The 21,298-nt window shown below is 47.8% G+C and overlaps 2 protein-coding genes across 6 annotated transcripts in view; both read right to left on the reverse strand.

Annotated features, from left to right (window-relative positions):
- LOC131261295 (ras-related protein Rap1) overlaps positions 1-4,589 on the reverse strand; it is a 28,167-nt gene extending 23,578 nt beyond the window's left edge. Inside the window, exons 1-2 of one of the 2 annotated variants that reach the window (XM_058263294.1) lie at positions 4,519-4,589; positions 3,600-3,730 (exon numbers count right to left, since the gene is read on the reverse strand). The gene's annotated coding sequence lies outside the window, so the exon portion shown is untranslated. Of the gene's footprint in view, positions 1-3,599; positions 3,731-4,004 lie in introns of both variants that reach the window. The other variant, XM_058263296.1, reaches the window with a different exon arrangement.
- Positions 4,590-6,504: 1,915 nt separating this feature from the next.
- On the reverse strand, positions 6,505-20,738 carry LOC131261358 (supporter of activation of yellow protein). 4 transcript variants are annotated; one of them, XM_058263371.1, is made up of 12 exons: positions 20,602-20,738; positions 19,253-19,995; positions 15,217-19,169; positions 12,460-12,626; positions 11,866-12,383; positions 9,763-10,256; positions 9,182-9,667; positions 8,934-9,116; positions 8,380-8,857; positions 7,880-8,120; positions 7,612-7,806; positions 6,505-7,546 (listed from the first exon to the last, which is right to left on the reverse strand). In XM_058263371.1, exons 2-12 carry the CDS (start codon positions 19,400-19,402, stop codon positions 6,945-6,947), a joined length of 7,467 nt encoding a protein of 2,488 aa, XP_058119354.1. In that variant the 5' UTR covers positions 19,403-19,995; positions 20,602-20,738; the 3' UTR covers positions 6,505-6,944. The 4 variants fall into 4 exon arrangements, with proteins under 4 accessions (XP_058119354.1, XP_058119353.1, XP_058119352.1 ...); XM_058263370.1 differs by lacking the exon at positions 20,602-20,738 and adding an exon at positions 20,258-20,460; XM_058263369.1 differs by lacking the exon at positions 20,602-20,738 and adding an exon at positions 20,231-20,460.
- Positions 20,739-21,298: the final 560 nt, after the last annotated feature.

The following is a 21,298-nucleotide window of genomic DNA, read 5'->3' on the forward strand; positions in this document are numbered from 1 at the left end:
AAACCGTTAACTGTGACAGAGATGCGTTTGCAGCGACAAACCTTGCTCCTGCATTTAACAACATTTTTGCGTGATTTACTCAACCATGTTCCTGGAACATGTTACAATTGTGTGTCAGCTCGTTCGCCTTCAAATGTCAACTGTCCTTCTGCTGGAGGAAAAGTTCGTTTTCCTAGAAACAATCTCCGAAGAAAGCGCCGACATTTGACGCGTTGTGTTTCAAAATGTAAATCACATTCTGGCAACTGAACGAACCGTTCGGAGTCGGCAAGTTATCGCGAACCACGACACACAAGACACCTAAGGTCGGAGAGGTTGACAAGCTTGTCTTGAGCTTGAAACCCTGCCGCGTGCAAGTGAAGCAATCCGAAGTTCAACAGAATGCATTTAACGTGGATGTGGTGGTCGGTAGACGAGGAAACAAACCACAAGCGATTATAATTACCAACGAAGTGACATGTCTCAAAATGTACCCAAAATGTACCCAAATGTACCCAAATGGCTTCGGTTCTGGTTTGAACATCTTCTGCTCCGGTGCGTTGTCAAAACCATCCGATAACTTTATAATTACAAGGGAACGCAAAAAAGCTGCACTCTCATCATCATCTTTCCGATGGACGGTTTTCGTTTGAGGAAAAGTTTGTCTTTTCCTCCACCGACACAACCGACAGTGACACTAATCTTTGCAGAGAGTACTGCCCGAGGGGCTTGTTGCCTTGAATTTTGCGGTGACCGGGGGGGATGCTGGAACGCTACAGCCCTTATCCCATCTAGCTTCGGTACAATGAAGCCTAATCGTTCCTACCATTAGCAGGAAAAAGGGCCGTGGACCGTTTGTTTGTGTACGCATCCTGTTCTTGCTTGATGCTCCTTCGGACGCCCTCGGGGGGCTCAGAACAATTCGAAGGAAACGCTACCCCAATTCGCACCAACCGTCCATTGTAAGGCGGAGCAACAAGTCGCTGACAGCGGGTTTCCGCATATGCAAAGAAAAAATAAGAATATAATCGAAAAGGACATCTCTATACCTCTTGAATGTCCACTTGTAGGTTTGGGCACGCGCCAAACGGGAGTGAAAGGAAATTCAACACCGGATGTGCGAAGGTCAGGGACAACCTGCTCTCGTTGACAATATGCAGGGCAAGGACGAAACCTACGGATATCCCGAAGGCAGCATTACGCGTGTACGATGGGCTCTGGTTTTTTTTTTACGGATAAAAGCACGTCCCTAAGAATCCTCGGAAGGCACGAATCCATTTTCCTAATGCCAAGGGTTTCCCTTTCTGTTTCTTTTTCTTTTTTTAAATCCGTTCCGTTTTCCTGCACATGATTCAAAGACGCTTTTCTCGTTGGGACACTATTCTTTCATGGGATTAGTTAGCGTTTGCATGTAAATCATCACCGGAACACCGGACGGCAACAAGGGATGCCATAACTAGGATGTTAATGGACATTTAAATAACCAGCCTACAATTAGCTGTGAGCCTGTGTCAATTTCAGACACGCTAATCGCACCTAAATTGCTTAATCCTTCCTGCAAGCGTTCAAGAGTGACGCTAGTTTTCCGTACGCTCCGTTCCGTCCTTCCGTTACGGCCGGGAAGCATCAGCAGGACATCAATATTCATGAGCCAAAGGTGGGTGGCGTTGAACCATTTTAGAGCTTCGCTAAACCATCATCCGGGGGCACATATTTTATCGATGAATCAGCGCGGACCGACATTGAGGCAAAGGGCATGCGAGATCATGAATAATGCCAGCTCACAGCGTCTACCGGGCGCCTTATTCTCTTTCCGGAACAAAATGATCAAGTTTTCTACTTCCGAGCACTGGCAGGAGACCCTTCACATCAGTAGAAGCAGGAAATAGCTTCTCATCAGGTGACTCATGTCTAAAATGAGTGTTTTCCCTTCAGGTTCCAACTGCAATAATAACAAAAGTACTTTTCAATACGTGTTATCATGTTTTTTTATGGTTCCAGATTGATATGACCTTCTCCAGCGAGTTCGCAGCATTCCTTAGGGGCTGGTGCGAGCTTACGAAGGGACGTTAATTCAATTTGTTCAATTCGATTATCGAATTTTGAAACACCACCACCATTGACGAGCGTGATGATGAAGAGGTCTTCGTTGTATACTGGTGCGGCGTCTTTCGGCTGACTTCCTGTGAGATGGAGACATTTGAGGCGGTCCATCGTTGTACACATGTCAAGTTCGTGTCACTGAACTCGTAATGTTTTCCTTTTCGGTGCATGGAACGAAGAGGGAGGGGATCGAGAAAAGAAGTAACAGTTATCCACACGAGCAGCATAAAAGCAATATGTCGCGCTCGTAGGTAACTGCACCATAATACAACAAACGATAAGGGCTGTATAGCTGAAACATATTGCTTTCAAGTACCCTCGAGTCTGAATCATCAACCGGATGAAAGTTTCAACAACTTTACATTTTTGCATTTCGTTGTTTGTTGCGGTTCATAGGAACCATGTTTATTGCATGTTGACCCCAAACAGGCCTATGATGATCACCGGAAAGAGGATCAACGAAGCGTGAGAACCGGCCGGGGTGCATTGACGTTTCTCCGGTCTACAACGTCTCTATACGCTGCAGCATCGTTGCTAAAATGCGAATGAGTCATTCTCTGCGTATGACAGTTGTTTGTTCTCGAAACGTTGCTATGTACGCCAGAATAGGTTACTACGATCAAGGTTCCAAAAAAGTTCTTTAATGAACTGCCTGTTCTACGAAATGAAACCCAAAAAAACGACCGCACATTTAAACATTTGTGCGCCGGCTGGAAGAAGCGTCACCAGGCATTGCCGTAAATTCGCGAAAATACGGCAGCATTATGAATCGTCAGAAATTCGCCAAGGCGCCTAACCATCTTTCCCCGCCCGTCCTCGGGCTGTTCTCGTTCCAGCACAAACACATTTCGTTGTACAAAGAAGCTGCAGGTTTTTTATTTCTTTATTTTATGTGGTTTTCGAGACAGCAAGCGCCTGCTAGCACGAATATGGAAACGAAGGCAAATGAAGCAAACAAAAAAACACAAACGTTTTTCGGTCATTTGCTTGCGAGTTTCACTCCGAATGACGACAAAGTTTGTTCTTATGTTCACCTGGTCCTTTCAGTACGTGCTCGAATGTCGTCTACGTTTACGTTTCATCAATGGTTACACGTTTCGTATATCATACATCAACTGTGCGGATCAGAAACATTTTCTGACGCTTAAGTAGCTCAATGTAAAAGTTTATAGTAATGTGAAACATTTCCCACCGGTGTTGCAAAGGAGACGAAAAAAGGGTCCATAAAATACGGCACAGAGGCGCAAGCAACGATCACACTCGGGTTTAGTTCGCACAGTTACTGGTGCACTTTACAAACAAACGAGTGGACCTATTCTTATTGCGCGAAGTGTAGCCCTGGTGCCTTATTCCCACACAACGACGTGCATCGCCGCATGTAGTTTGCTTCTTGCCAACAGTAATCCACCGAAAGTGACTCACAATCGAACGCGTTAGACCACACGAAAAAATTTACATTGGCAAGTGCATTTTCTCGGCCAAAACCAAGACCCATCCGGAACACCGGGACAACTTACCTTTTAGAGCAAAAGGCTCTTTTTGTATTTCGCGAAGTGTCAACGCACTCGATGCTGCTGATGATGACGATGATCGCTTCCCTTGTTGGCTATTGCAGCAACTGTATGTCTGGCGAAGACGAATCTATGCTCTGGAAAGCCGAATAATAGACAGATACAACGAACGATATAGGTTTTAACGTATAATCCTTTTAGGACAGATCAAACACCACCACTAGTGCACCAGCAATTTCTTTATCTTTCCGTATTTCTAGCAAACGCGATCTTATGGTTTGGAAAACCCGTGTGTTACACGCGTACGAGTTGTGTGTCGGAAAGCATCCCAGTTTCCTTACTTTCGGGAAATTTCCCTTCTCCGCAGCCGCACGCGGTCTGGACACCGCACCCAAAAGAAAGAAAACCAACCTCTTTTCGCACACACTGAACCCCACGTTAACGCACACACATGGTCTCGCACGAAAGCGCTATCTTATTCCTTCTTCCTTTTCCTCTTCTCTTCTTCTTCTTCTTCAACTTATGACTCTTTCTCTTCTTCGCCCTTGCTCTTTGTTTGAGCAAACTCTCGCGTTGCTCTCGTTCTCCTTCACTCCAGCCGTTTACACGCGCAGCTCGAAGCTTCCAGCGGTGGGACGATTGTCGCATGCACACACAATCCACACGCACTCACACACAGTGTCACACTTCCAGCTCTGGATTGGTGGTACCTCTAGCGGCGGACCACATTTCCTTTTCCGCGAGCTATTGAACTGTGAAATCCGCTTCCTGCGCTGCCTTGTTGGACATTTCACCGACAACGTTGACGGCGAACTATCGCTAGAACTAATGCTACTTCACTGGTATTGATTCATTTGCTAAACCGATGCGAATACTTCCGCAAAAACCCAATTCAGAAATTCCACTCTCTAACCACAATACACACCATTCAAGCTGATTGCTGCTTTACGTCGCACGAGCGTACTCAGCGGCAACGTTCGTCGACCGGAGGATGTTGAAGACTGGCTTTGCAGAACATCGTCAAACGTCGTCAACTGCGCCAGTTGTGTGCACCAACACATCTATGTTGCGGACAAACCGGTTTACCGTTTCGATGACCTATGCTCGAACAAACGCAAAGTTAGTTTATAAAACCATGCTCTGTTCTTTAAACACATGATTCTAAACTTTTACGATATGGTAGTAGAGCACTGATTAATTATTTCCGAATACATCGGTAGAGAATAGGAATGATGAGCTGTCAGTAGCATTTGATATTATTGAGTGTTTCTCAGTTGAGCAAGCTGCCCGTTTCAAATTCAAATATTGAATAAAACCAAACTCACACTCTATCACGATCTTCAACATCACGCACACTATTAAAGCCTATCACAGTGTGCGGGTCGCCGAACATCCTGCTCTTTCGAGCAGTTTAAAGTGCATCGATTCATGCAGTTTAAATTGGTCATTTGAACAAGAATATTTCCCTGGAAAATTTTATTTCTCTTATTTTAATTTATGTCTTTATGTTTGTCATCATCGTAGGCATAAACATTCAATTTGATCATATTTTAGAAAATGTATGTTTCAAAACCATAAGCATATCGAATAATTTACATGCTGTATCGTTCTCATCCGTGCAATTCCCTTCTATTGCTCCTGGTTTACAAAGCGAATTGGACCACCGACATAAAATTATCTTAACAAGTGTTCAAACAATCATAGCAACCCTGTCTACCGCTGATAAGAAACACAAGCCAATAAGCTATTATTCGCATTACCTTTATTCGACCGCATTTTATTCTACCACGTGCATTGATTGCGCAAAAGTGCGGTTCCTTGAACTATCCGCTGTAACTTGTAGCTGCTTATTTTGTAAGCTATTAGAAATGTACAATGCCTCCTTTCCCATCTTACTTCCTGTTTTTTCGAACTCTTTTATACATTTATTACATGGCTCCTGTGGCTCACGGCTGTGAAATTTCTTTTAAGAATAATGAATGCGCAGCAAAAGAGCACAGCAAAAGCAATCGTTCTAAAATGCACTGTTCGCACACTCCTTCACCTGGGAGCTAGGTTTGGCCAGAGGTTTAATGAAAAAGTTCTGCATGATAAAATAAAGGTGGATGCCAGACCTCCCAGGACACAAAACGTGATTCAGGTTCTTTTTGTAGTTTAGTATTCCTACCGACAGGTATTCTTAAAAGTATATATTCCATTTTTCCCATCCCAATTCTAACACTAGTGAATTAAGGTCAATATTTTACATTGCTTGCCCATAAAATGTTTTCTCAGTTTATCAGGAATCAACTTGATTCCATCGTTTTGCGCCTTCCGTTCGAGACTTTACCTTCACCTGCAGTAGAGGTTAATGCCATCAGTTGTAAATATTGCTGCGATGCTCATTTGTAAATTGTTTGCTTCACTTCACAGTACCTATTGACGATACGGGCCTGGAAACAATAATCTTACGCAATAACTAAACTTACAAATAACGAGATTAGCAAATCGTCGTAATGGGGCATAATAACTTAGTTGTCTAAGTTGTAGTCGTGCTTTCTGTAGCGAAGAGGGGGGCATTCTCGGATAAAAATAACTAATACAAAAATTAAACTAATCATGATTAAAAGTCACCACCCGATTTTTAATTCGTTACCTTCAATCGACAGTGATACTTATCAACACGTTTTCTTAGTTTTCCTTTTGATGTATGTTTGTGTAATTCTATTGTGTGTTCGTGCTTTTACAGTTAAACATAGTACAGTAATTCTGGCTAGTAAGCGCCTAATTAATTCGCTGATAACGTATAGTTTTCAACCCAAAACTAAGTTTAGAGATAAATGTAGCTTATTATGCTATTAAAACGCAACGAAGAAAACATGCTGATACACACATTAAAGTGTTTTAACATAGTATAAAAAATATGGGAATATACTATAGTATTTACATCTGGATTTACATTTTTACTTTGGGTATAGGGAATTTGAAAGCCCGAAGTCGAGTGTCGAGAGCCCGAGAGACACGTAAAGATGTATACGGCTGAAGGTTTGAAAAACTAAAAACGCACTACTATGAAGAAATACCTTATGTTTCGCCTATAATAAACTAAAATAATGTAAGCAGATAATAAGAGTTGCAGATTCCTCGCGCATCGAATGATCATCATTGAAACACACCAAGTGTACAAAATATAATAAATTTAAGCGTGTTTCGCTGAATTTAGAAATAAAAAAAAATAAAGAACGTCGACATTTCGTATACATCTCTCTATCCATCTCTCGCACATTCGATCCCCGGTTGTCTTGTGCTAAATCATTCCGATCGCTTCCGAGCACTCATGCCTTCGTCATGGGCAGAGAGGAAGCTTTTGCTTTACCTACGTACCTCCGCCCCACCAATCATCGTTCCCCCCTTGGTTCCGGAGTGCACATGACTATTGGGGATACCAGAACCGGTTTGAACAATCATCATGGGTGGTTGCTGTTTTATGGTGGTGGAGTTTATCATATACTGTTGTGATTGCGGTTTTATCGAACCTGCCGCTCCCGCGTCAGACATCCCACCAACCGCAACGCCCTGCCGTTGAACGGGTAGCGATGGTTGTGCCGGTTGTGGCTGTTTTCGCTGATCGCTTGGATTGTTGTTATTGTTAAGAATTGCCTTCGTTTCACAATTGCTCGACACAATGGGGCTACCACCACCACCATGGGGATCCTGCTGGACGACAGTTGCGATCGGCGAAGTTTGATCCGGTTGTGGGAGCCTTTGCCGTCGCTGGCGCACGCACGGTACGCACAGTGTCCGCAAGTGTTCCCGTATCTTCGTCAATTCGTTCACACCATACTCGTGCGTCCATTCGGCCACCATTGCCAGATGCTGTCGCTGTTGAGCGTTTAGGTGCGGATTTGGATGACCTTCGGGGGTGCGGGCCCCACACTGGCCACAGATCGTGCAGATGCTGCACTGCCAACGGCCTAAAAGAATACAGATAGGAACCATATATTATCTGCGACTCTATGGTAGATAAATAATGTCGTACCTTCCGGTAGGTTCCGCAGACCCTTGCAAGCCAAATGGTAGCCACGATCGCACTGATCGCAGTACACCATCTTGCTGTCGGTAGCCAACGGGCACCGGTTGCACTTCATGCACAGTTTGCACTCAGAGCACTGCCACTTGTACTGCTGCACACGTCGGTACATGACCGACGACATACCGATACACGAAGGATGCGCTGGGGGTGGGAAACGAAGAAAATTATCACTCAATTCACTCTCGTATGTTTGGTATTCTCTTTTCATCCTTACCTTTCCGCCGACAACGATTACAACGTACAAACCGCTCCGGTTTGCTGTACCGATTTTTGTTCTCCGGACCGAGACACACGGCACACATGAATGGATCTAAAGGCGGCCGTTTCACAGGGCTCATATTTTCCTGCATCCGTTTACCTCCCCCTGCGGAGGGATGTGGAGGGGCGGCAGCGTTGGTGGAGGATTGTAGATTCTTTTTTCTCACGGCGTGCGCAATAAGTGGAACATCCGAGTCCTGGCAAAAAGATAAAATAAACATAGTTAGTGTTCCTTGATTCTACACGTAAATATCCGTTTAACGTATAGCGGTCATTTAGACCTCTCTTTTTTACAGCTATGCTGTAATCGGCTATATTTTAGAATAATTGTTGGCTATCGTCAAGCGTTTTTAGTTTTTTGATGCACCAACAAATATCCAGCGGTTACAAAAAGACCGATAAAAACCATTCAGGAAAGGTTGCAGAACAATGTACTCAAGTGTTAAGTTGACTTACGTCTGAATCAGTAGGATCTTTAGTTTCCACGACGAGTGTGGATCCGACGACCGTGCCAGCACTCAAAGCACGACTCGATCGTCTCACAGGCGGACCACTGGCGGCGGTGATAGAAATGTCGTCATTCTTTTCACAATCCACCGACATGCCCGTTCGCTTTCGGCGATCTAGCTCTTTCTTAACACCGCTAGCGTCACAGTGGTCACAGTCGGAGAATGTAGAGGACTGGGCTGACGACGAGCTACAGCTACTGTCAGTGGATATACCTCCGTCATCGTCCTCGTCACTACTGCTGCTGCTACTTGTGTCGCTGTCCTCATCACTGCTTCCGCCGCTACTACTACTGCTGCTGCTGCTATCATCATCGCTTTCCTGGAGCCGGGCCTCTTCTGCGGCCACCAGCCTACGGTAGCGCTCCGAGGAGACGATCTCCTTCAGTTGCTCCGGATCCAAAAGGATGGTATTGATCGGGTAGCAGCTACATCGAAAGAATAACAGGATGATTCCATAAACATCATGCAGTAAAGAGGTTCACATTTCGTAAGAATACTTACGCCAACTCTTCCGGTGTGTAGGTAGTGTAGTACTCGCTGAACTGTCCAGGGACCAGTGCAACTGGGTAATTTGTAGCCCCTTCCGATTTCGCTTTCGATTGCGCTTGAGTTGATTGATACCGCTTCGGCACTTGTACGACGTACGTCTGCAGATCCATGCATGCGCGTCGCGTGTCCCTTCGTCTAGAAAATAGAAGAAATTAGTTTAAAAATGCTATCCGCGTTCGCCCTAGCAATGCAATACATACTCTCTGTTAAAGCTGCTATTCCAACTTGCGGCCGATTCGATGGCTTTCTCCTTTTGTAGCTTCACCCGATCGATCGGTACGGCGGCCACAGCAGGTGTTGCTGCATTGGAAGTAAATGCTTCCAGCTGTTGCCGCTGCTGGCGGATGCTCAGTTCTCGGAAGTGCTTCTCGCGCGTGTACCTCGTGTACTCTTCGTACTTTTCCGGATAGTCCGAGCACATGATGTCCAATATCTCGGAGGCATAGACCGCCGTCAGACCGAGGTCGCACATCTTCTCCGACGCGAGACCCTGCTCCAGCAAGAAGTTGCGCTCCTCCATATCCACCGGGCGTCGCATCAAATCCGGATACTTTCGCTTGAAGCTCTTCACACCCAGATACTCGGCTATCTGCTCCTGCAGCATGAACGTATCGGTTCCTCGCGTGCCCGGGCTTGGCCGTGGCCACTCATATTCTGCCAACAGCTCTACCGTAAATGCCGCCCGACTGTTAAAAGTGAAGCGATTGTGATTGATATCCTTTACCCAAATGCTACATTCAACAAACTAAAGGAACCTCCTGTAAAAGAAGACTATACTTACTGCGCATCAAGTACTTCCATCTTGCCTTTTGGCCGCCGGCTACTGCTGCTGTTGCTGTTGCCGGCCGAAATTGCACCCACCAGCGAATCCTTCTGTGCGTCCGACGTCGACGAAGCACTTGCAGGCACAAGACCATCTGCCGCTCCTGCCGGGGGCTGCGGTTGACCACCGGTGGCACTGGCGCCGGTGGCATCCTGCGTGACGCTTGTGCTACTCAGGTACGAACTCTGGGATTCCTCGTTCGGCTGCAGACACCCATCCCCGCTGCTCATCATCAACCGTACGGGGGTGGTAAAATTGAAGTCGCCGCTCATACGGGTGTCCTCTTCGAACACCTGTAACCCGCCATCACCGGGAGTCGTCTCGCCGGGTGTACCAGCGGGCGTTGGACCCGCCAGTGGAGTTGTCTGGGCACTCGACGGAGGGGTATTGGATTTGATTGCATTTTTCGGCGTTTTCAGCTCTCGTACATGCAACCTCGGTCGATTTAAATCCTACGATAAGGAATAAACATCGATTCGATTGTTATTTAACATCATTGGCCCTTCAAGTGTTCGACTAATACTTAATAAACCCTCCCTGGTGGCATAAAATGATTTTTTTCCCTTGTCTCAACCATTTACTACTTCATTATGTTTCTCAAGTCGTTATGTACATTATGTATAGCTCGTCACTGTCTGTTCGAAAATGCTTCACTTGCCACCGAGAGCTTCCCTTTCCAACTTACTTTCTCTGTTCCGGTGTTTCATGAACATGTAATGAACATGAACACACACAAAGAGCTTATAAGAGCAGTTTCATGCTATCTATGTATCAACTTCATGTAATATCGATGTTGCATTCGCTCTGCTCAGTCCCTTTTAGTGTTGGTTTTTCCGAAGAAAGCAGGTGATTGACAGGGCAAAGGTTTTGGACCTATTTCATGAGGGATAGACGACGATAGCGGACGGCTTTCATAAAGCGTTACTATTTCTTCTATGTCAACAATATGATAACGACGAAATGATAATAATTTTATGCAACGGACTGACAACAGAAGTTTGATTGAAGTTTTCGCTCTTTCCTCCATTTTTATGCATGTTGTGTGGTGTGTGAAATTCATCTGTTTCTGATTGCTATTACCGCAAAATGATAGATTGCGTGATGGTACATTGCTGACTAACTCCAACAACATCGCTTCAATGACGTAATTTGTCCGATGACTCATGACGGTCAACACAGAGTTTGACTGAGCCATTAAAGAATTTTTCACTATCATCTTCATCTATTCAAATCTTAATTAATAATCATTAAAAAGAAATTTTACTTTAAAACAAGTAGGCATATTTTTGATGAAGTACCAAAACTGCCAAATGGATCATCCACTCATTCATCAGCGACGCTAAAGATGCATTTCTTCTATATTTATTCAAGTCTATTTCAGTCACTGGACTCCCCCACCGTCGTAAAACGCGCGCACGCGATGCTCGTACATTGCTCCCGAGAGAAGAAGGTTCGTAGAGAACATCAATGCGCAATGCCGTGAAAATGCTCCCGTCGTTTCTTGGTTTTATTTTCACGTGTTTTGCTTCTCTAACTCCTTGCTGACGAGGCAGACTGTAATAATTTTGACACAAAGACTTTATGATGAAAGATTTCTCAACACCGGAATATGTGGTGGTAAACATCAAAGTAGGCATAAAACATGCTATAAAACCAGACCCTTTGACCCATTTGCAACATTCTTTTCCTCACACAGAATGTGCCCAAAACCGAACAGGTACTGAAAGCGTATCGAAAAACGAGCGAATCATCACATCGGACAGCACCATCCGATATCGAGTATAATGTCTCCATTAGCAAATCGTCGCATCCCTGTTGCAATTGACTATGTAAAAAAGCGACGGTGAAACTGCACTCGTCTTGCGCTTGTTTTCGACTACCAGGCAATCAGCAAACCACAGCAGGGAAGTGCGATTGTATACGGTTTCCTGAACGATGGTTTCCTTTTTATCGATTTGGTGCCTCACGCTACGGAACTACCTTGACTCAACTACCGAGAAGTGCATGGAAACGTTGTGGAAGGAGAAATATCTTTGTTGAGAGTTCGTAAAATAAACTTACCAATCCACCGGCCATCGGTGTCATGAAGATGGTATTGCTTGCGTTGGCAGGATTTATCGCATTCTTGGGACTTGCCGCTGCTTCTGCCGCCGCCAGCAATGCCGCAGCCTCTTGAGCCTTCTTGCCTCTTGGTGCCTTTCTGCCCGAAGCCGTTGCGTTCCGCTTGCTTGCCGTTCCGGATCCTCTCGGGGCACGCGCTCGTCCCCTTCCACCCACTGGAGTTCCGGTCGAAGGACTATCTCCCGAAGGCTGGGATTTCGGTGACTCCAGGGGATCATTCGGTTCTACGATACCTTCTTCATTCGCTTCCGGTGAGATTTGGCCCACAATTGGCGTATTGGCCAATAACAGAGCGGCTCTAGCAGCCTTCGCAGCACCACGACCACCGCCCCTGGGCGTTCTGGCTCCCCTCGAACCGACACCTCTGCGTCCGCCACGCGTACGTACACTTCCTGCCCCGCGCGGCGTAACGGCGTGATTGAAGAGCAGATTGAAACTTGTAGGGTCTGCAGCGGGATCTAAGGATTGGAAACATATGAAAGTAAATACGTGTAACGAAAGTGGTCGTCAATATTGTTTTGTGCCGATCCTTACCGATAAACAGAGGATCTCCATTTCCGCCCGAACCTCCCACTCCTGGAGGTAAAGCAAAATTCCTCCTCGAAGCATCGAGAGGGTCCAAATTGGGGCTTTGGGCAACAGTTGCTCCATCCAGAAGCGCCAATTTACCTCTTCCTCTACCCCGTCCTCGTCCTCTGGTCCTTTGAAGAAATGAAAAAATATCGTTTAAAACAATGCAACCTATGCACTATGCAGTTCAACATTTAAAAATCCCTACAGAAAATGATAAAATAGTCGATATGGTATTTACAATATGTGCTACTTTGCGAAAACACAACCTCAGCCCTTCTAGCATATATACCCGTGAAAAAACAGAGCAAAAACAGCCTCCCCATGATTGGGAAAAATAAAATAGCCGGGATCAGCAACACCAACACCACCGCACCGTAACGGAGCGAAGGACACGCCGTAGGCCGGCATTCCGCACAACAAGCGGTCGTATCCACCGACGAGCGATGGGAAGCGAAGGAAACTCGTCTCTCCGCATCAGCTGATCTGGCGTTTGTTCCATCGGCGCGAGGACGCCGGTCAAAGGGCCGAAAAAAGGCGCGCGCGCGTTCTCTCCTATGTTCCATCGCTGACAGCAGCAGTCGACTGCCCTCACCACCACCAGCGTACCTGCACCGGCGCCACCGTTGTTGCCGCCGCCACCACCATCACCACCACTACCACATACAGTGCCTACCAACGCGCAACAAACCGCTACTTCTCGATTCGATCCGAGCAGCATGCTATGCTATGCTATGGGTTGTTAGGAACAACCCCAACGTCTTGCTCCTTACATCGCCACTAATTCAACCGTTCTTTTTCGTGCGTTTTTCGCTACGCGGAATGCGTAGCGCAAGGAAGCACAGCAGGCCTACGTACTCCGGCTCATCAAGAATTTCTTTTCCGCTTCCTGCAGATTTTGAATCAGGATCATATTTGTTCAAAAACATAAACATTCTTGGGAACAAATAACCGCAGGCTTTAATAGGAGAAATTTTTATATTTAAATGCCGTACCGTGCAAAGATTATGTGAGTAATTGTACAACATTGATGTAAAACTTTGGCTTCCTTCTAAAACAAGGAAAACCGACTCTAGACAACTGCTTCCGGAAAACAGGATCCTAAAGAAATATCTTTCGACTTGATAGCACGCTTAAAAGTAAAATTCATCACATTCTTATTTACCATAACTTATGGCAATAACCAGCTTTGGCCTGCTTTTTACTTAGACTAATTGGATTTATATTTCGTTAGAATTTTGATACAGGGAAGATTAGGATACAGTTTTGGAAATCATAGCAGGCGGAAACGGCTGCTTGTTGCATTGTACTATTTTGAAGAAAATATGGTGATGTGTTCGACATGCATAAATCATCAGTATCGCCTTGGAAGTAGGAGTACTATCAGCAGGGGTACAAACTTTTAAATTATCTTATCGTCGGGAGGACGAATGGTGCGACTCAAACAACATGAAACGGACATTGTGCACCCCGAGGATCTAGATTCGAGGTCAGTCGTCTGAGGTACACAAAAGAGAGAACGGCTGAGCATGATCGAGCGCAACGGTGAGCGAGCGGCCAGAGTAAACACACAAAAACCCGGGAGAGAATGTCGCGCGGGTCAGCCAGGAGGAGGAGGAGGAGGCAGAATCGAACCTAGAGGCGTGCGGAGCGGTGGCCGGTGATGGGAGCGAGCGATTAATGCACGTTCGCAATCGCGTGCATGAGATGCGGTTGGGTTTGGGAGGCGCCGAAGGTGGCGCGAACGAAGGTGAAAATTTGTTATGAAAGGAAGCACCAAAACGGAACCGAAAAGAACGCACACCGCCGGATTTGAAGCGGCGGCCGCTGCCGTCGTCGTCGTCGTCGTCGTCGTCGTCAGTGCCGTTGTGCGCTAGACGACACGACGCACATTGCGGGAAGAGGAAGGAGTGTGCTTGCCGGCGTGAGAGGGATGCTTAGGCAGCATTACACATAGCATTGCAGGCGCTGCAGATAATATGTTGCTGTTGGTGGTAGTACGGCCGGCGACGTTGGCTGCGAGTATGCAGAGGATGAATGGTGTGGAAGGGGGGCGGCGGGGAGGGGGGGATTTGTTTGGGAGTCGTCTGACCAGCTGCTTGTAGCTCGAGAACAAGCGGTGGTGTAACGCACGCGGAATTACGTTACCGGTGAGCTGGCAGTGGATTAGCGGAGGTCGATGGCCGACACTGCCAATGTGCAAAAGGACACTTTAGCAAGTGCAACGACAAACCGTAGGGGAAGCATATCTCCTCTGATATGGTTAACAATCTTTGTTATGGAACTATTTAAGGTTATCAATTTAGCGAAGGTTCAACTTATCTTTAATTTTAATCTTCACATTGTCTTACATTCATGCTTGAGATACTATTTCTTTTAACGGATTCAAATCTCTGTGACTAATAACTCATTTTGCACATTTCAAATCACAAAGGGGTAATTAAAAATCAATGAAATTAATTCTAATCATCGTGATTATTCAGTGTGATTCAAATCTTTTTCCATTCTCCACAGAGATCGCCACTTTCTATACACAATTCCAGACGGACAGAAGCCAGAGAAGCCCCAGTGTCAGTTTAACAATCTATTCGGCGCCTACTATATACTTTTGCAAGAACACTCAATCATTCATCATTTGAATCTTGCAGAATAAGTGCAAACAGAAGTCGTAAATCTAATACAAAGGTTAGTTTTCCATAGATACTACTTGACGTCGCTTACCTTGGCGTTCGTACTGGTGTAATTGGCAGTGGCATGATTCCTTCCATCAGCTGTTGCGTGCCGAGCATTCCGGGACCGTCCGGTCGCAAGAACGTAACACCCTCCGCGCCGCCGGCACCACCACTCATCATGGCCAATGCCATCATCATGTTGCTGTCCGGGATGGTGCCTCCGTTGCCTTCCAGCGAGCTGCTGCTTCCTCCAGTACCATTCGTTTCCATCGTTAGGTCGACCGACTGCTTTTTCGGTCGTCCGCGCGGACGCTTCGAAGGTGTAGGTCCACCAAGGTGGGGTCCACTTTCGCCGTCCGTTCTCGCCTCATCATCCACACCGGAATCTCGATCGTGGTGTTTGTTCGCTAGCACCTCCTTGAGTAACTGTCCCGCACCGCGTCTGGTGCTCATGCGAACGCCGGGAGTGGTAGTCGCCGGTGATGCCGCCGGTATCGGAGTGCTTCCGATGGAGCTACTTACACTTCCGATCGAGCTGTTACTGGCGGTACCGTTTTTCTCCAGCTCATTGGAGCCTCCGGCGTGGGTGGCATTGTAAAGTCCGGGTTGTTTGATGCCACCTCCGCCGAGAAGTAGACTTTCCAGCGATAATCCACTCCGCGCCGTGGGAACGGAAGAGATCGTCGTCGTTGTGGCGCTCGGATCGTCCACGATCATGCAGTCCGAACTCGAGCCCTCGTCATTGTCGTCGTGATTCACCAAAAGCTCCGGAAGGTTTAATCGAGGTGCTTCCTCGGTGACGACTGGTTGCTGCTTTGCCACTGCACCGCGTCCACCTCCGGCTCCCCTTCGTGACTGGCGGCCTCCTCCAGCGCCCCGGGAAGTGCCCCGCGTGCGACGTGGTTTAACCACCTCGATCGTGGTCGCTTCGTTGTTGCTCATAAAAGCAAACATTGGTTGCGACCGCAAACTGGCTGGATCTTGACCCATAAGGTTTAACTCCGGCACACTCGTCGGCTCGTGGCTTGAATCGACGGCCGGCTTTTCGTTCTCGGCACGTTCGCTGGATTCGTTCTCCGATTTACTGTCGTCGTCTATCACGATCACGTCGGCGACCGGCGGTTGTCCGCCGGCACCGACGAGTGTCGTCTGTTGCTGCTGAGCCTTTTGAAGCAGTTGTTGCTGTTGTTGTTGGTGGTTCTCAAGCAACGATTGACGTAGCGCCGCATTATGTTCGCTCAACTGATGAGGAATGAACTTTTTCTGCTGCTCTCGGGCCACCCTTGCGACCCCGGCGGCAACCAGCTCGAGTTTGCTCTTTTTCGCATCGGGCGAACCTGGTTCGCCCTGATCACCACCACCGGCGGACGACGAGGGAGAAGCGGGATCGGAACCGGCGGACGAGGACGAGGTTGAAATAGATACAGTCGTTGACGATGCCGATGATGAAGAGGACGAGAATGGCGTGATGGAATTAGCTGCGGCGTTTGCTGCCGGTCGCTTCAATTCATTCGCCAGGATGGACGATCCTCCCATTGGAGGAGGATGGCTAATAGAGCTGCTTTCCGTCGTGTCCATACCATCCGACTGTGGCTGTTGCTGTTCCAAACTGGTCGTGGTCGTGGATGAAGATCCTTTGTTAATTTTAAGAATAATCCGCGGCGAATCCATCGAACCACCGCCGTCCGACGCGGTCATCCCGGCTGTCGGCGAGTTATTGCTGTTGAGCGCCGCGTGACTGATACTGTTGGCGGCGGCCTGTGCCTGTGGTGAATGCCTTTCCACGGCCGATTGTCCCATGGCCGGGCTTCCTGGCAGCAGCAGTTCGTGTCCCGTCGGTTTCGGGATGGGTTTAAGTGTGACCTTCGGTGTCGACAGAATCTCCGTCTCCTGACTGCGTGGATTAGCGAGCGTTTTAATTGTAACCTTCGGAATGACAATCGGTGCAGCACTCGGGTCTACCTCACCTTCCGACGGGGGACTTACTTCATCCGCGCCGGGTTCGTTCGCCTCTCCGGTTGGGTTTGGGAAAGGCGGAGGCAGAATCGGTTTTATGTTAAGCTTTGTCACGGTCGAGGACGATGTCGTGCTGGCGGACGATGCATCCTGTTGTGGCGATACCTTTATGGTCATTCTTAATGTCGACGGTGAGGTCGTAATAACCGCCGAAGTTGCCACCGACGACGACGAACAGGACGAGGACACTGGCGAAGATTCTAGGGAGTTAATACTGGTTTCGCTGGAGCTGTTGCTGTCCTCCCCGGTCGACTGCTTCGTTGAATCGGTTGGCGGTGGCGGAATCGGTTTAATAGTTAGCCTTGGTACGGTTTGCGGAAGGTCTGCGCCGGCCATCGATGCGTTTCCAGCTGCTGAACCAGTTGGGGACTGCTGTTGCTGTAATCCTAGCTTCGCTGGAATCGGTTTGATCGTTATCTTCGGGATCGAGCTCGAGCTAATGCTCGAATGCTGATCGCTAGGGGAAGCAGGTTGCTGCTGCGCCACGGTTAACAACTGTATCTGATTATGTTGCTGATGATGGTGATAGTGGTGCTGCAGGTCATGAGAATTTCCTCCACCTACCACCATCATTCCAGCTGGCATCATCTTGGGAGAAAAGCTGCAGCTAGTCGAGGAAACCATCGAAGCATCGCTCGTTTCTGCGATCGTCCCTAGACCAGTAGTTTTGATCGTCAGCTTGGGCAGCTTCGGCTCAGGGAGAGGTTTAATCGTGAGTTTCACACCCTCGGAGCTAGTCAAACTGTTGCCGCTTACACTCGGTGTGACCAAAACATTCGATCCACTCCCGCCGATGGACGGCGGCGACTGGGTTGAGCACGAGCCACCGGCCTCGGGAAGGATCGCTTTAATATGCAACTTGGGAATGGGACTTTCAACCCGGTTTCCACTTCCACCACTCCCGGCGTCCGCCACATCCTTCATGCGCAGGTTATTATGTTGCTGGGACTGCTGCACATGGTGATGATGGTGCGGATGGTGGTTGTCCATTTTTATCGTTAACTTTGGAACCAACGGGGTCGATGGTGTCGTCGGCGAACCAGACGCAGATGCACCGGCGACCTGTGTACCGGTACCACCGTCCCCTGTCGACTGACTTTGCGATTCCGGCGGGTGATGCTGGTGGTTATGATGGTGGAAATGGTGATTATGATTGTTCACACCACGTATCGTAAGTTTAGGCACAATGTGTGGCTCCGTCACTCCGTGGATCGACGCATCCAGCGAGGAACCTTTGATGAGTAGCTTAGGAATAATTTGCATCTGTTCCGCGGGCGCCTCAACGGTCAGTAGTTCTTCCGCCGGGTTGATTACCGGCTTGATGGTAAGCTTTGGAATGCTGCTACTGTTTGGCAACGCCGTCGTTGACGTGGAGGGCTGAGACAAGACGCTATTGCTATTTTGATTGGTACTACCAATCGATGACGACGACGAGCCTCCACCTCCACCGGGTCCTTCCATCGTGGACGGGGGCGGTGGTTTCGGGGGCTTTATCGTGATTTTCGGCGAACCGGGCACCTCGCGAATCGTGGGGGACAGTTGCTGGGAGCAACTGGAGGAATCCAGTACGGATCCCCCCGTCCCGGGAGTGAGTTTGATGATCGTGCGAATGGGCTCACGGTCGCGCGCCAGATTGATCTTCAGCGGTTCCACCTTCCGCTCCGACGGGGCCGCCACCACGACACAGTCGCTATCATCGCCCGACTCGACCTCGCCGAGGGGCAGCCTGTGGTGAGATTCCTGAGGGTCACGCATAGTGAAGTTTTTCCTCCGTCGTCGACTGTCCTCCTCTTCCGAGCGCGCTTCCGCTTCCCCGGTCGTACCAAGATGGACTTCACCGTTACCATCCGCCGTTAGATAAATCGTGCTACCGCTGGCACCGACATGGTGGTTCAGGAGTTCCGTCTCGTTTTCCACCTCTGAAGGATCCGGCCGCTGATACGTACCACCACTATCCCCCCTTCCTCCGACGGTGTTCACGTTCTGCTGGAGAAAAAAACCGTCCATTATAGGTTTAGTAACAGGTCGGAGAGTCGAACAGTCGTTAGTGGATGTCGTGCTTCTACTACCGTTGCCCAGCTACTGTCGACGCCTGCTGCTTCCTGCTTTCGCGGATGTTGGTGGTAAAAAAGGTCGCTCGTTGCTACTACTACTTGTTGCTTCTGCCCTTCCCGAGTGGTTCCATCAATTTCTTGCGGCTCGTTTTCAGCACAGTTCATCTTTGTTACTTGGACCAGCGAAAATGATGCCTTCCGGAAGCGGGCTGATCGCTTGCGTTACGCTTCTGCTTCTTCCACTCTTGGCGACGCCACCGCCGGTTGTTGTTGTTGTTCTTTCCCGAGTTGGATGAGTAACATTCGAAATTCGGTCGCTACAGATGCTGCACATTTTCCTGGCTTACCGCGAAACGTACACACATAAAGCACGCGTGGATGTCATTCTCAACAAGACGGTTCGCGAATGGAATCCTTTGAAATAGTGATGTATCAACCAATGCCTTGCTTTGCACAACTCATTCACCGTTTGACGCTAACATTGCGAACATGCGAAAGTTTCTGCTCCTACTTCCGGTAGTAGGCACTTAAATCGACCATTAAACAAAGAAGGAAACCACACTACATTCTTCATTCAAGCACTCTGATGTGGTTTTTTTTTGGTTAGGAAACTTGTTTTACACATTTAAACGTTTCACGCACTTTCCTCTCCGGCCCTCCTGCACATAGAAGGTTTCTCCTTCCACCGGGAAAATTACCGACCGACCCGCATATCTCCTCCACCTAATTGCTCAGCTGCGAGCACCACACGCGCAACGCTAAACAAAGGAAATAAAAGGGAAAATAAAATATATTTCCACATAACGAAAACATTCACCCTGAGATGCTGCTAAAAAACGATTCATTGCACTCCGGAACCAATCGCACACTTTCGCTTCGAGCGACCCCGCGCGCACACTTCTCCAACGTGTGCCCTTCCGCCCGTTGGCAAAGCTACAAGCAGAAACAACAAATTATTGGTTCCACCTGAAGCTACTAGCAGCCACGACGCACCGTGCAATTCGATCAGCTAAAACACACCATTCTGTCGCAGCGTATCGATTATTATGCTACTGGCATCTTTTCCTTTTTCCCGTGCCTTTTCACCAGCAGTGCAACGCCACTAGACTCGAGCTGGAAACGTCGATCACGAAGACGACGACGACGACGACCTGCGGTACGCTCTCTATCGGAGGCCCCGTTATATTCTGACGACCATTTTCCTGCAGCACTTAACGCCTATAGCAGCTCCGCGCACACAAACATGTTTTGGGCGATTGAATACTTCACATCCACCGCACGTTTGACAGAGTTCCGAGAACAGGCGCAAGCTGGATTCGGTACGGCGGACGCGTAGAACTTTGATCGAACGGCCAAACACTCACTGCACTTTTCAGCCAATTTTGTTTTACTTCGGTACGAAGCGCGTACGATTTCTCTCTGCTCGATAGGTTTTATTTCTAGTTTCGAAATTCTCGCAGCTGCTCGACGGCATGCGTACGGTGTACCATTCGAAGCTCGACCAACTCATACACGCACACTGCCATAGGCGCCATTTCCATTTGCCTTCCGTACTTCTACCAACACACACGCAAATTGCACCAACACACGTGCAATTTCTCACTCACACATACGCGCGCTTCAACATTGGCACACATTCATTCAAACCGTCTATCTGGACACATTATTTTGACCTCTATCTACCGTTTTAACGACCTCCAACGACGTTTTTCGTAGAAAATCCACTGCAAATAACCGGTTCGCGAATCGGTAAATAGCGGTTTGAAAGCTAATCACTAACACACATGAACATAAAAGAGGCCAGAAAAAAATAGTAAAATGTCAAAAATTTAACGAAACCAGTGTTGCCAGCTGAACAAACCATATGCAAGATTTTTGAACTAATTTTTTTAATCTTATATCTTTTACTTTTATAACTAGCAGCATAGTATACACAGACTCTTCGTCTATTTTCTTCATACAAATTGTTTGCATGACCAATTAGTTTCAGGAGCTCGTGGACCAAAAGAATCCGTAAAATGGGATCCAATCCTTTAGAATCCGTCAAGCGATCGACTGTTT

The sequence above is a fragment of the Anopheles coustani genome, chromosome 3, assembly GCF_943734705.1.
Source record: "Anopheles coustani chromosome 3, idAnoCousDA_361_x.2, whole genome shotgun sequence".
NCBI lineage: Eukaryota > Metazoa > Arthropoda > Insecta > Diptera > Culicidae > Anopheles > Anopheles coustani.

What these genes read in the sequence shown, in the direction of transcription:
- LOC131261358 (XM_058263371.1), bottom strand. Translation starts at nt 19,402, where the DNA reads ATGAACTGTGCTGAAAACGAGCCGCAAGAAATTGATGGAACCACTCGG. An exon ending in ACACCAGTACGAACGCCAAG is followed by an intron (nt 12,627 to 15,216) that starts GTAAGCGACGTC and finishes ATTTCTTCAAAG; the next exon opens with GACCAGAGGACGAGGACGGG. An exon ending in ATGGAAGTACTTGATGCGCA is followed by an intron (nt 9,668 to 9,762) that starts GTAAGTATAGTC and finishes CACTTTTAACAG; the next exon opens with TCGGGCGGCATTTACGGTAG.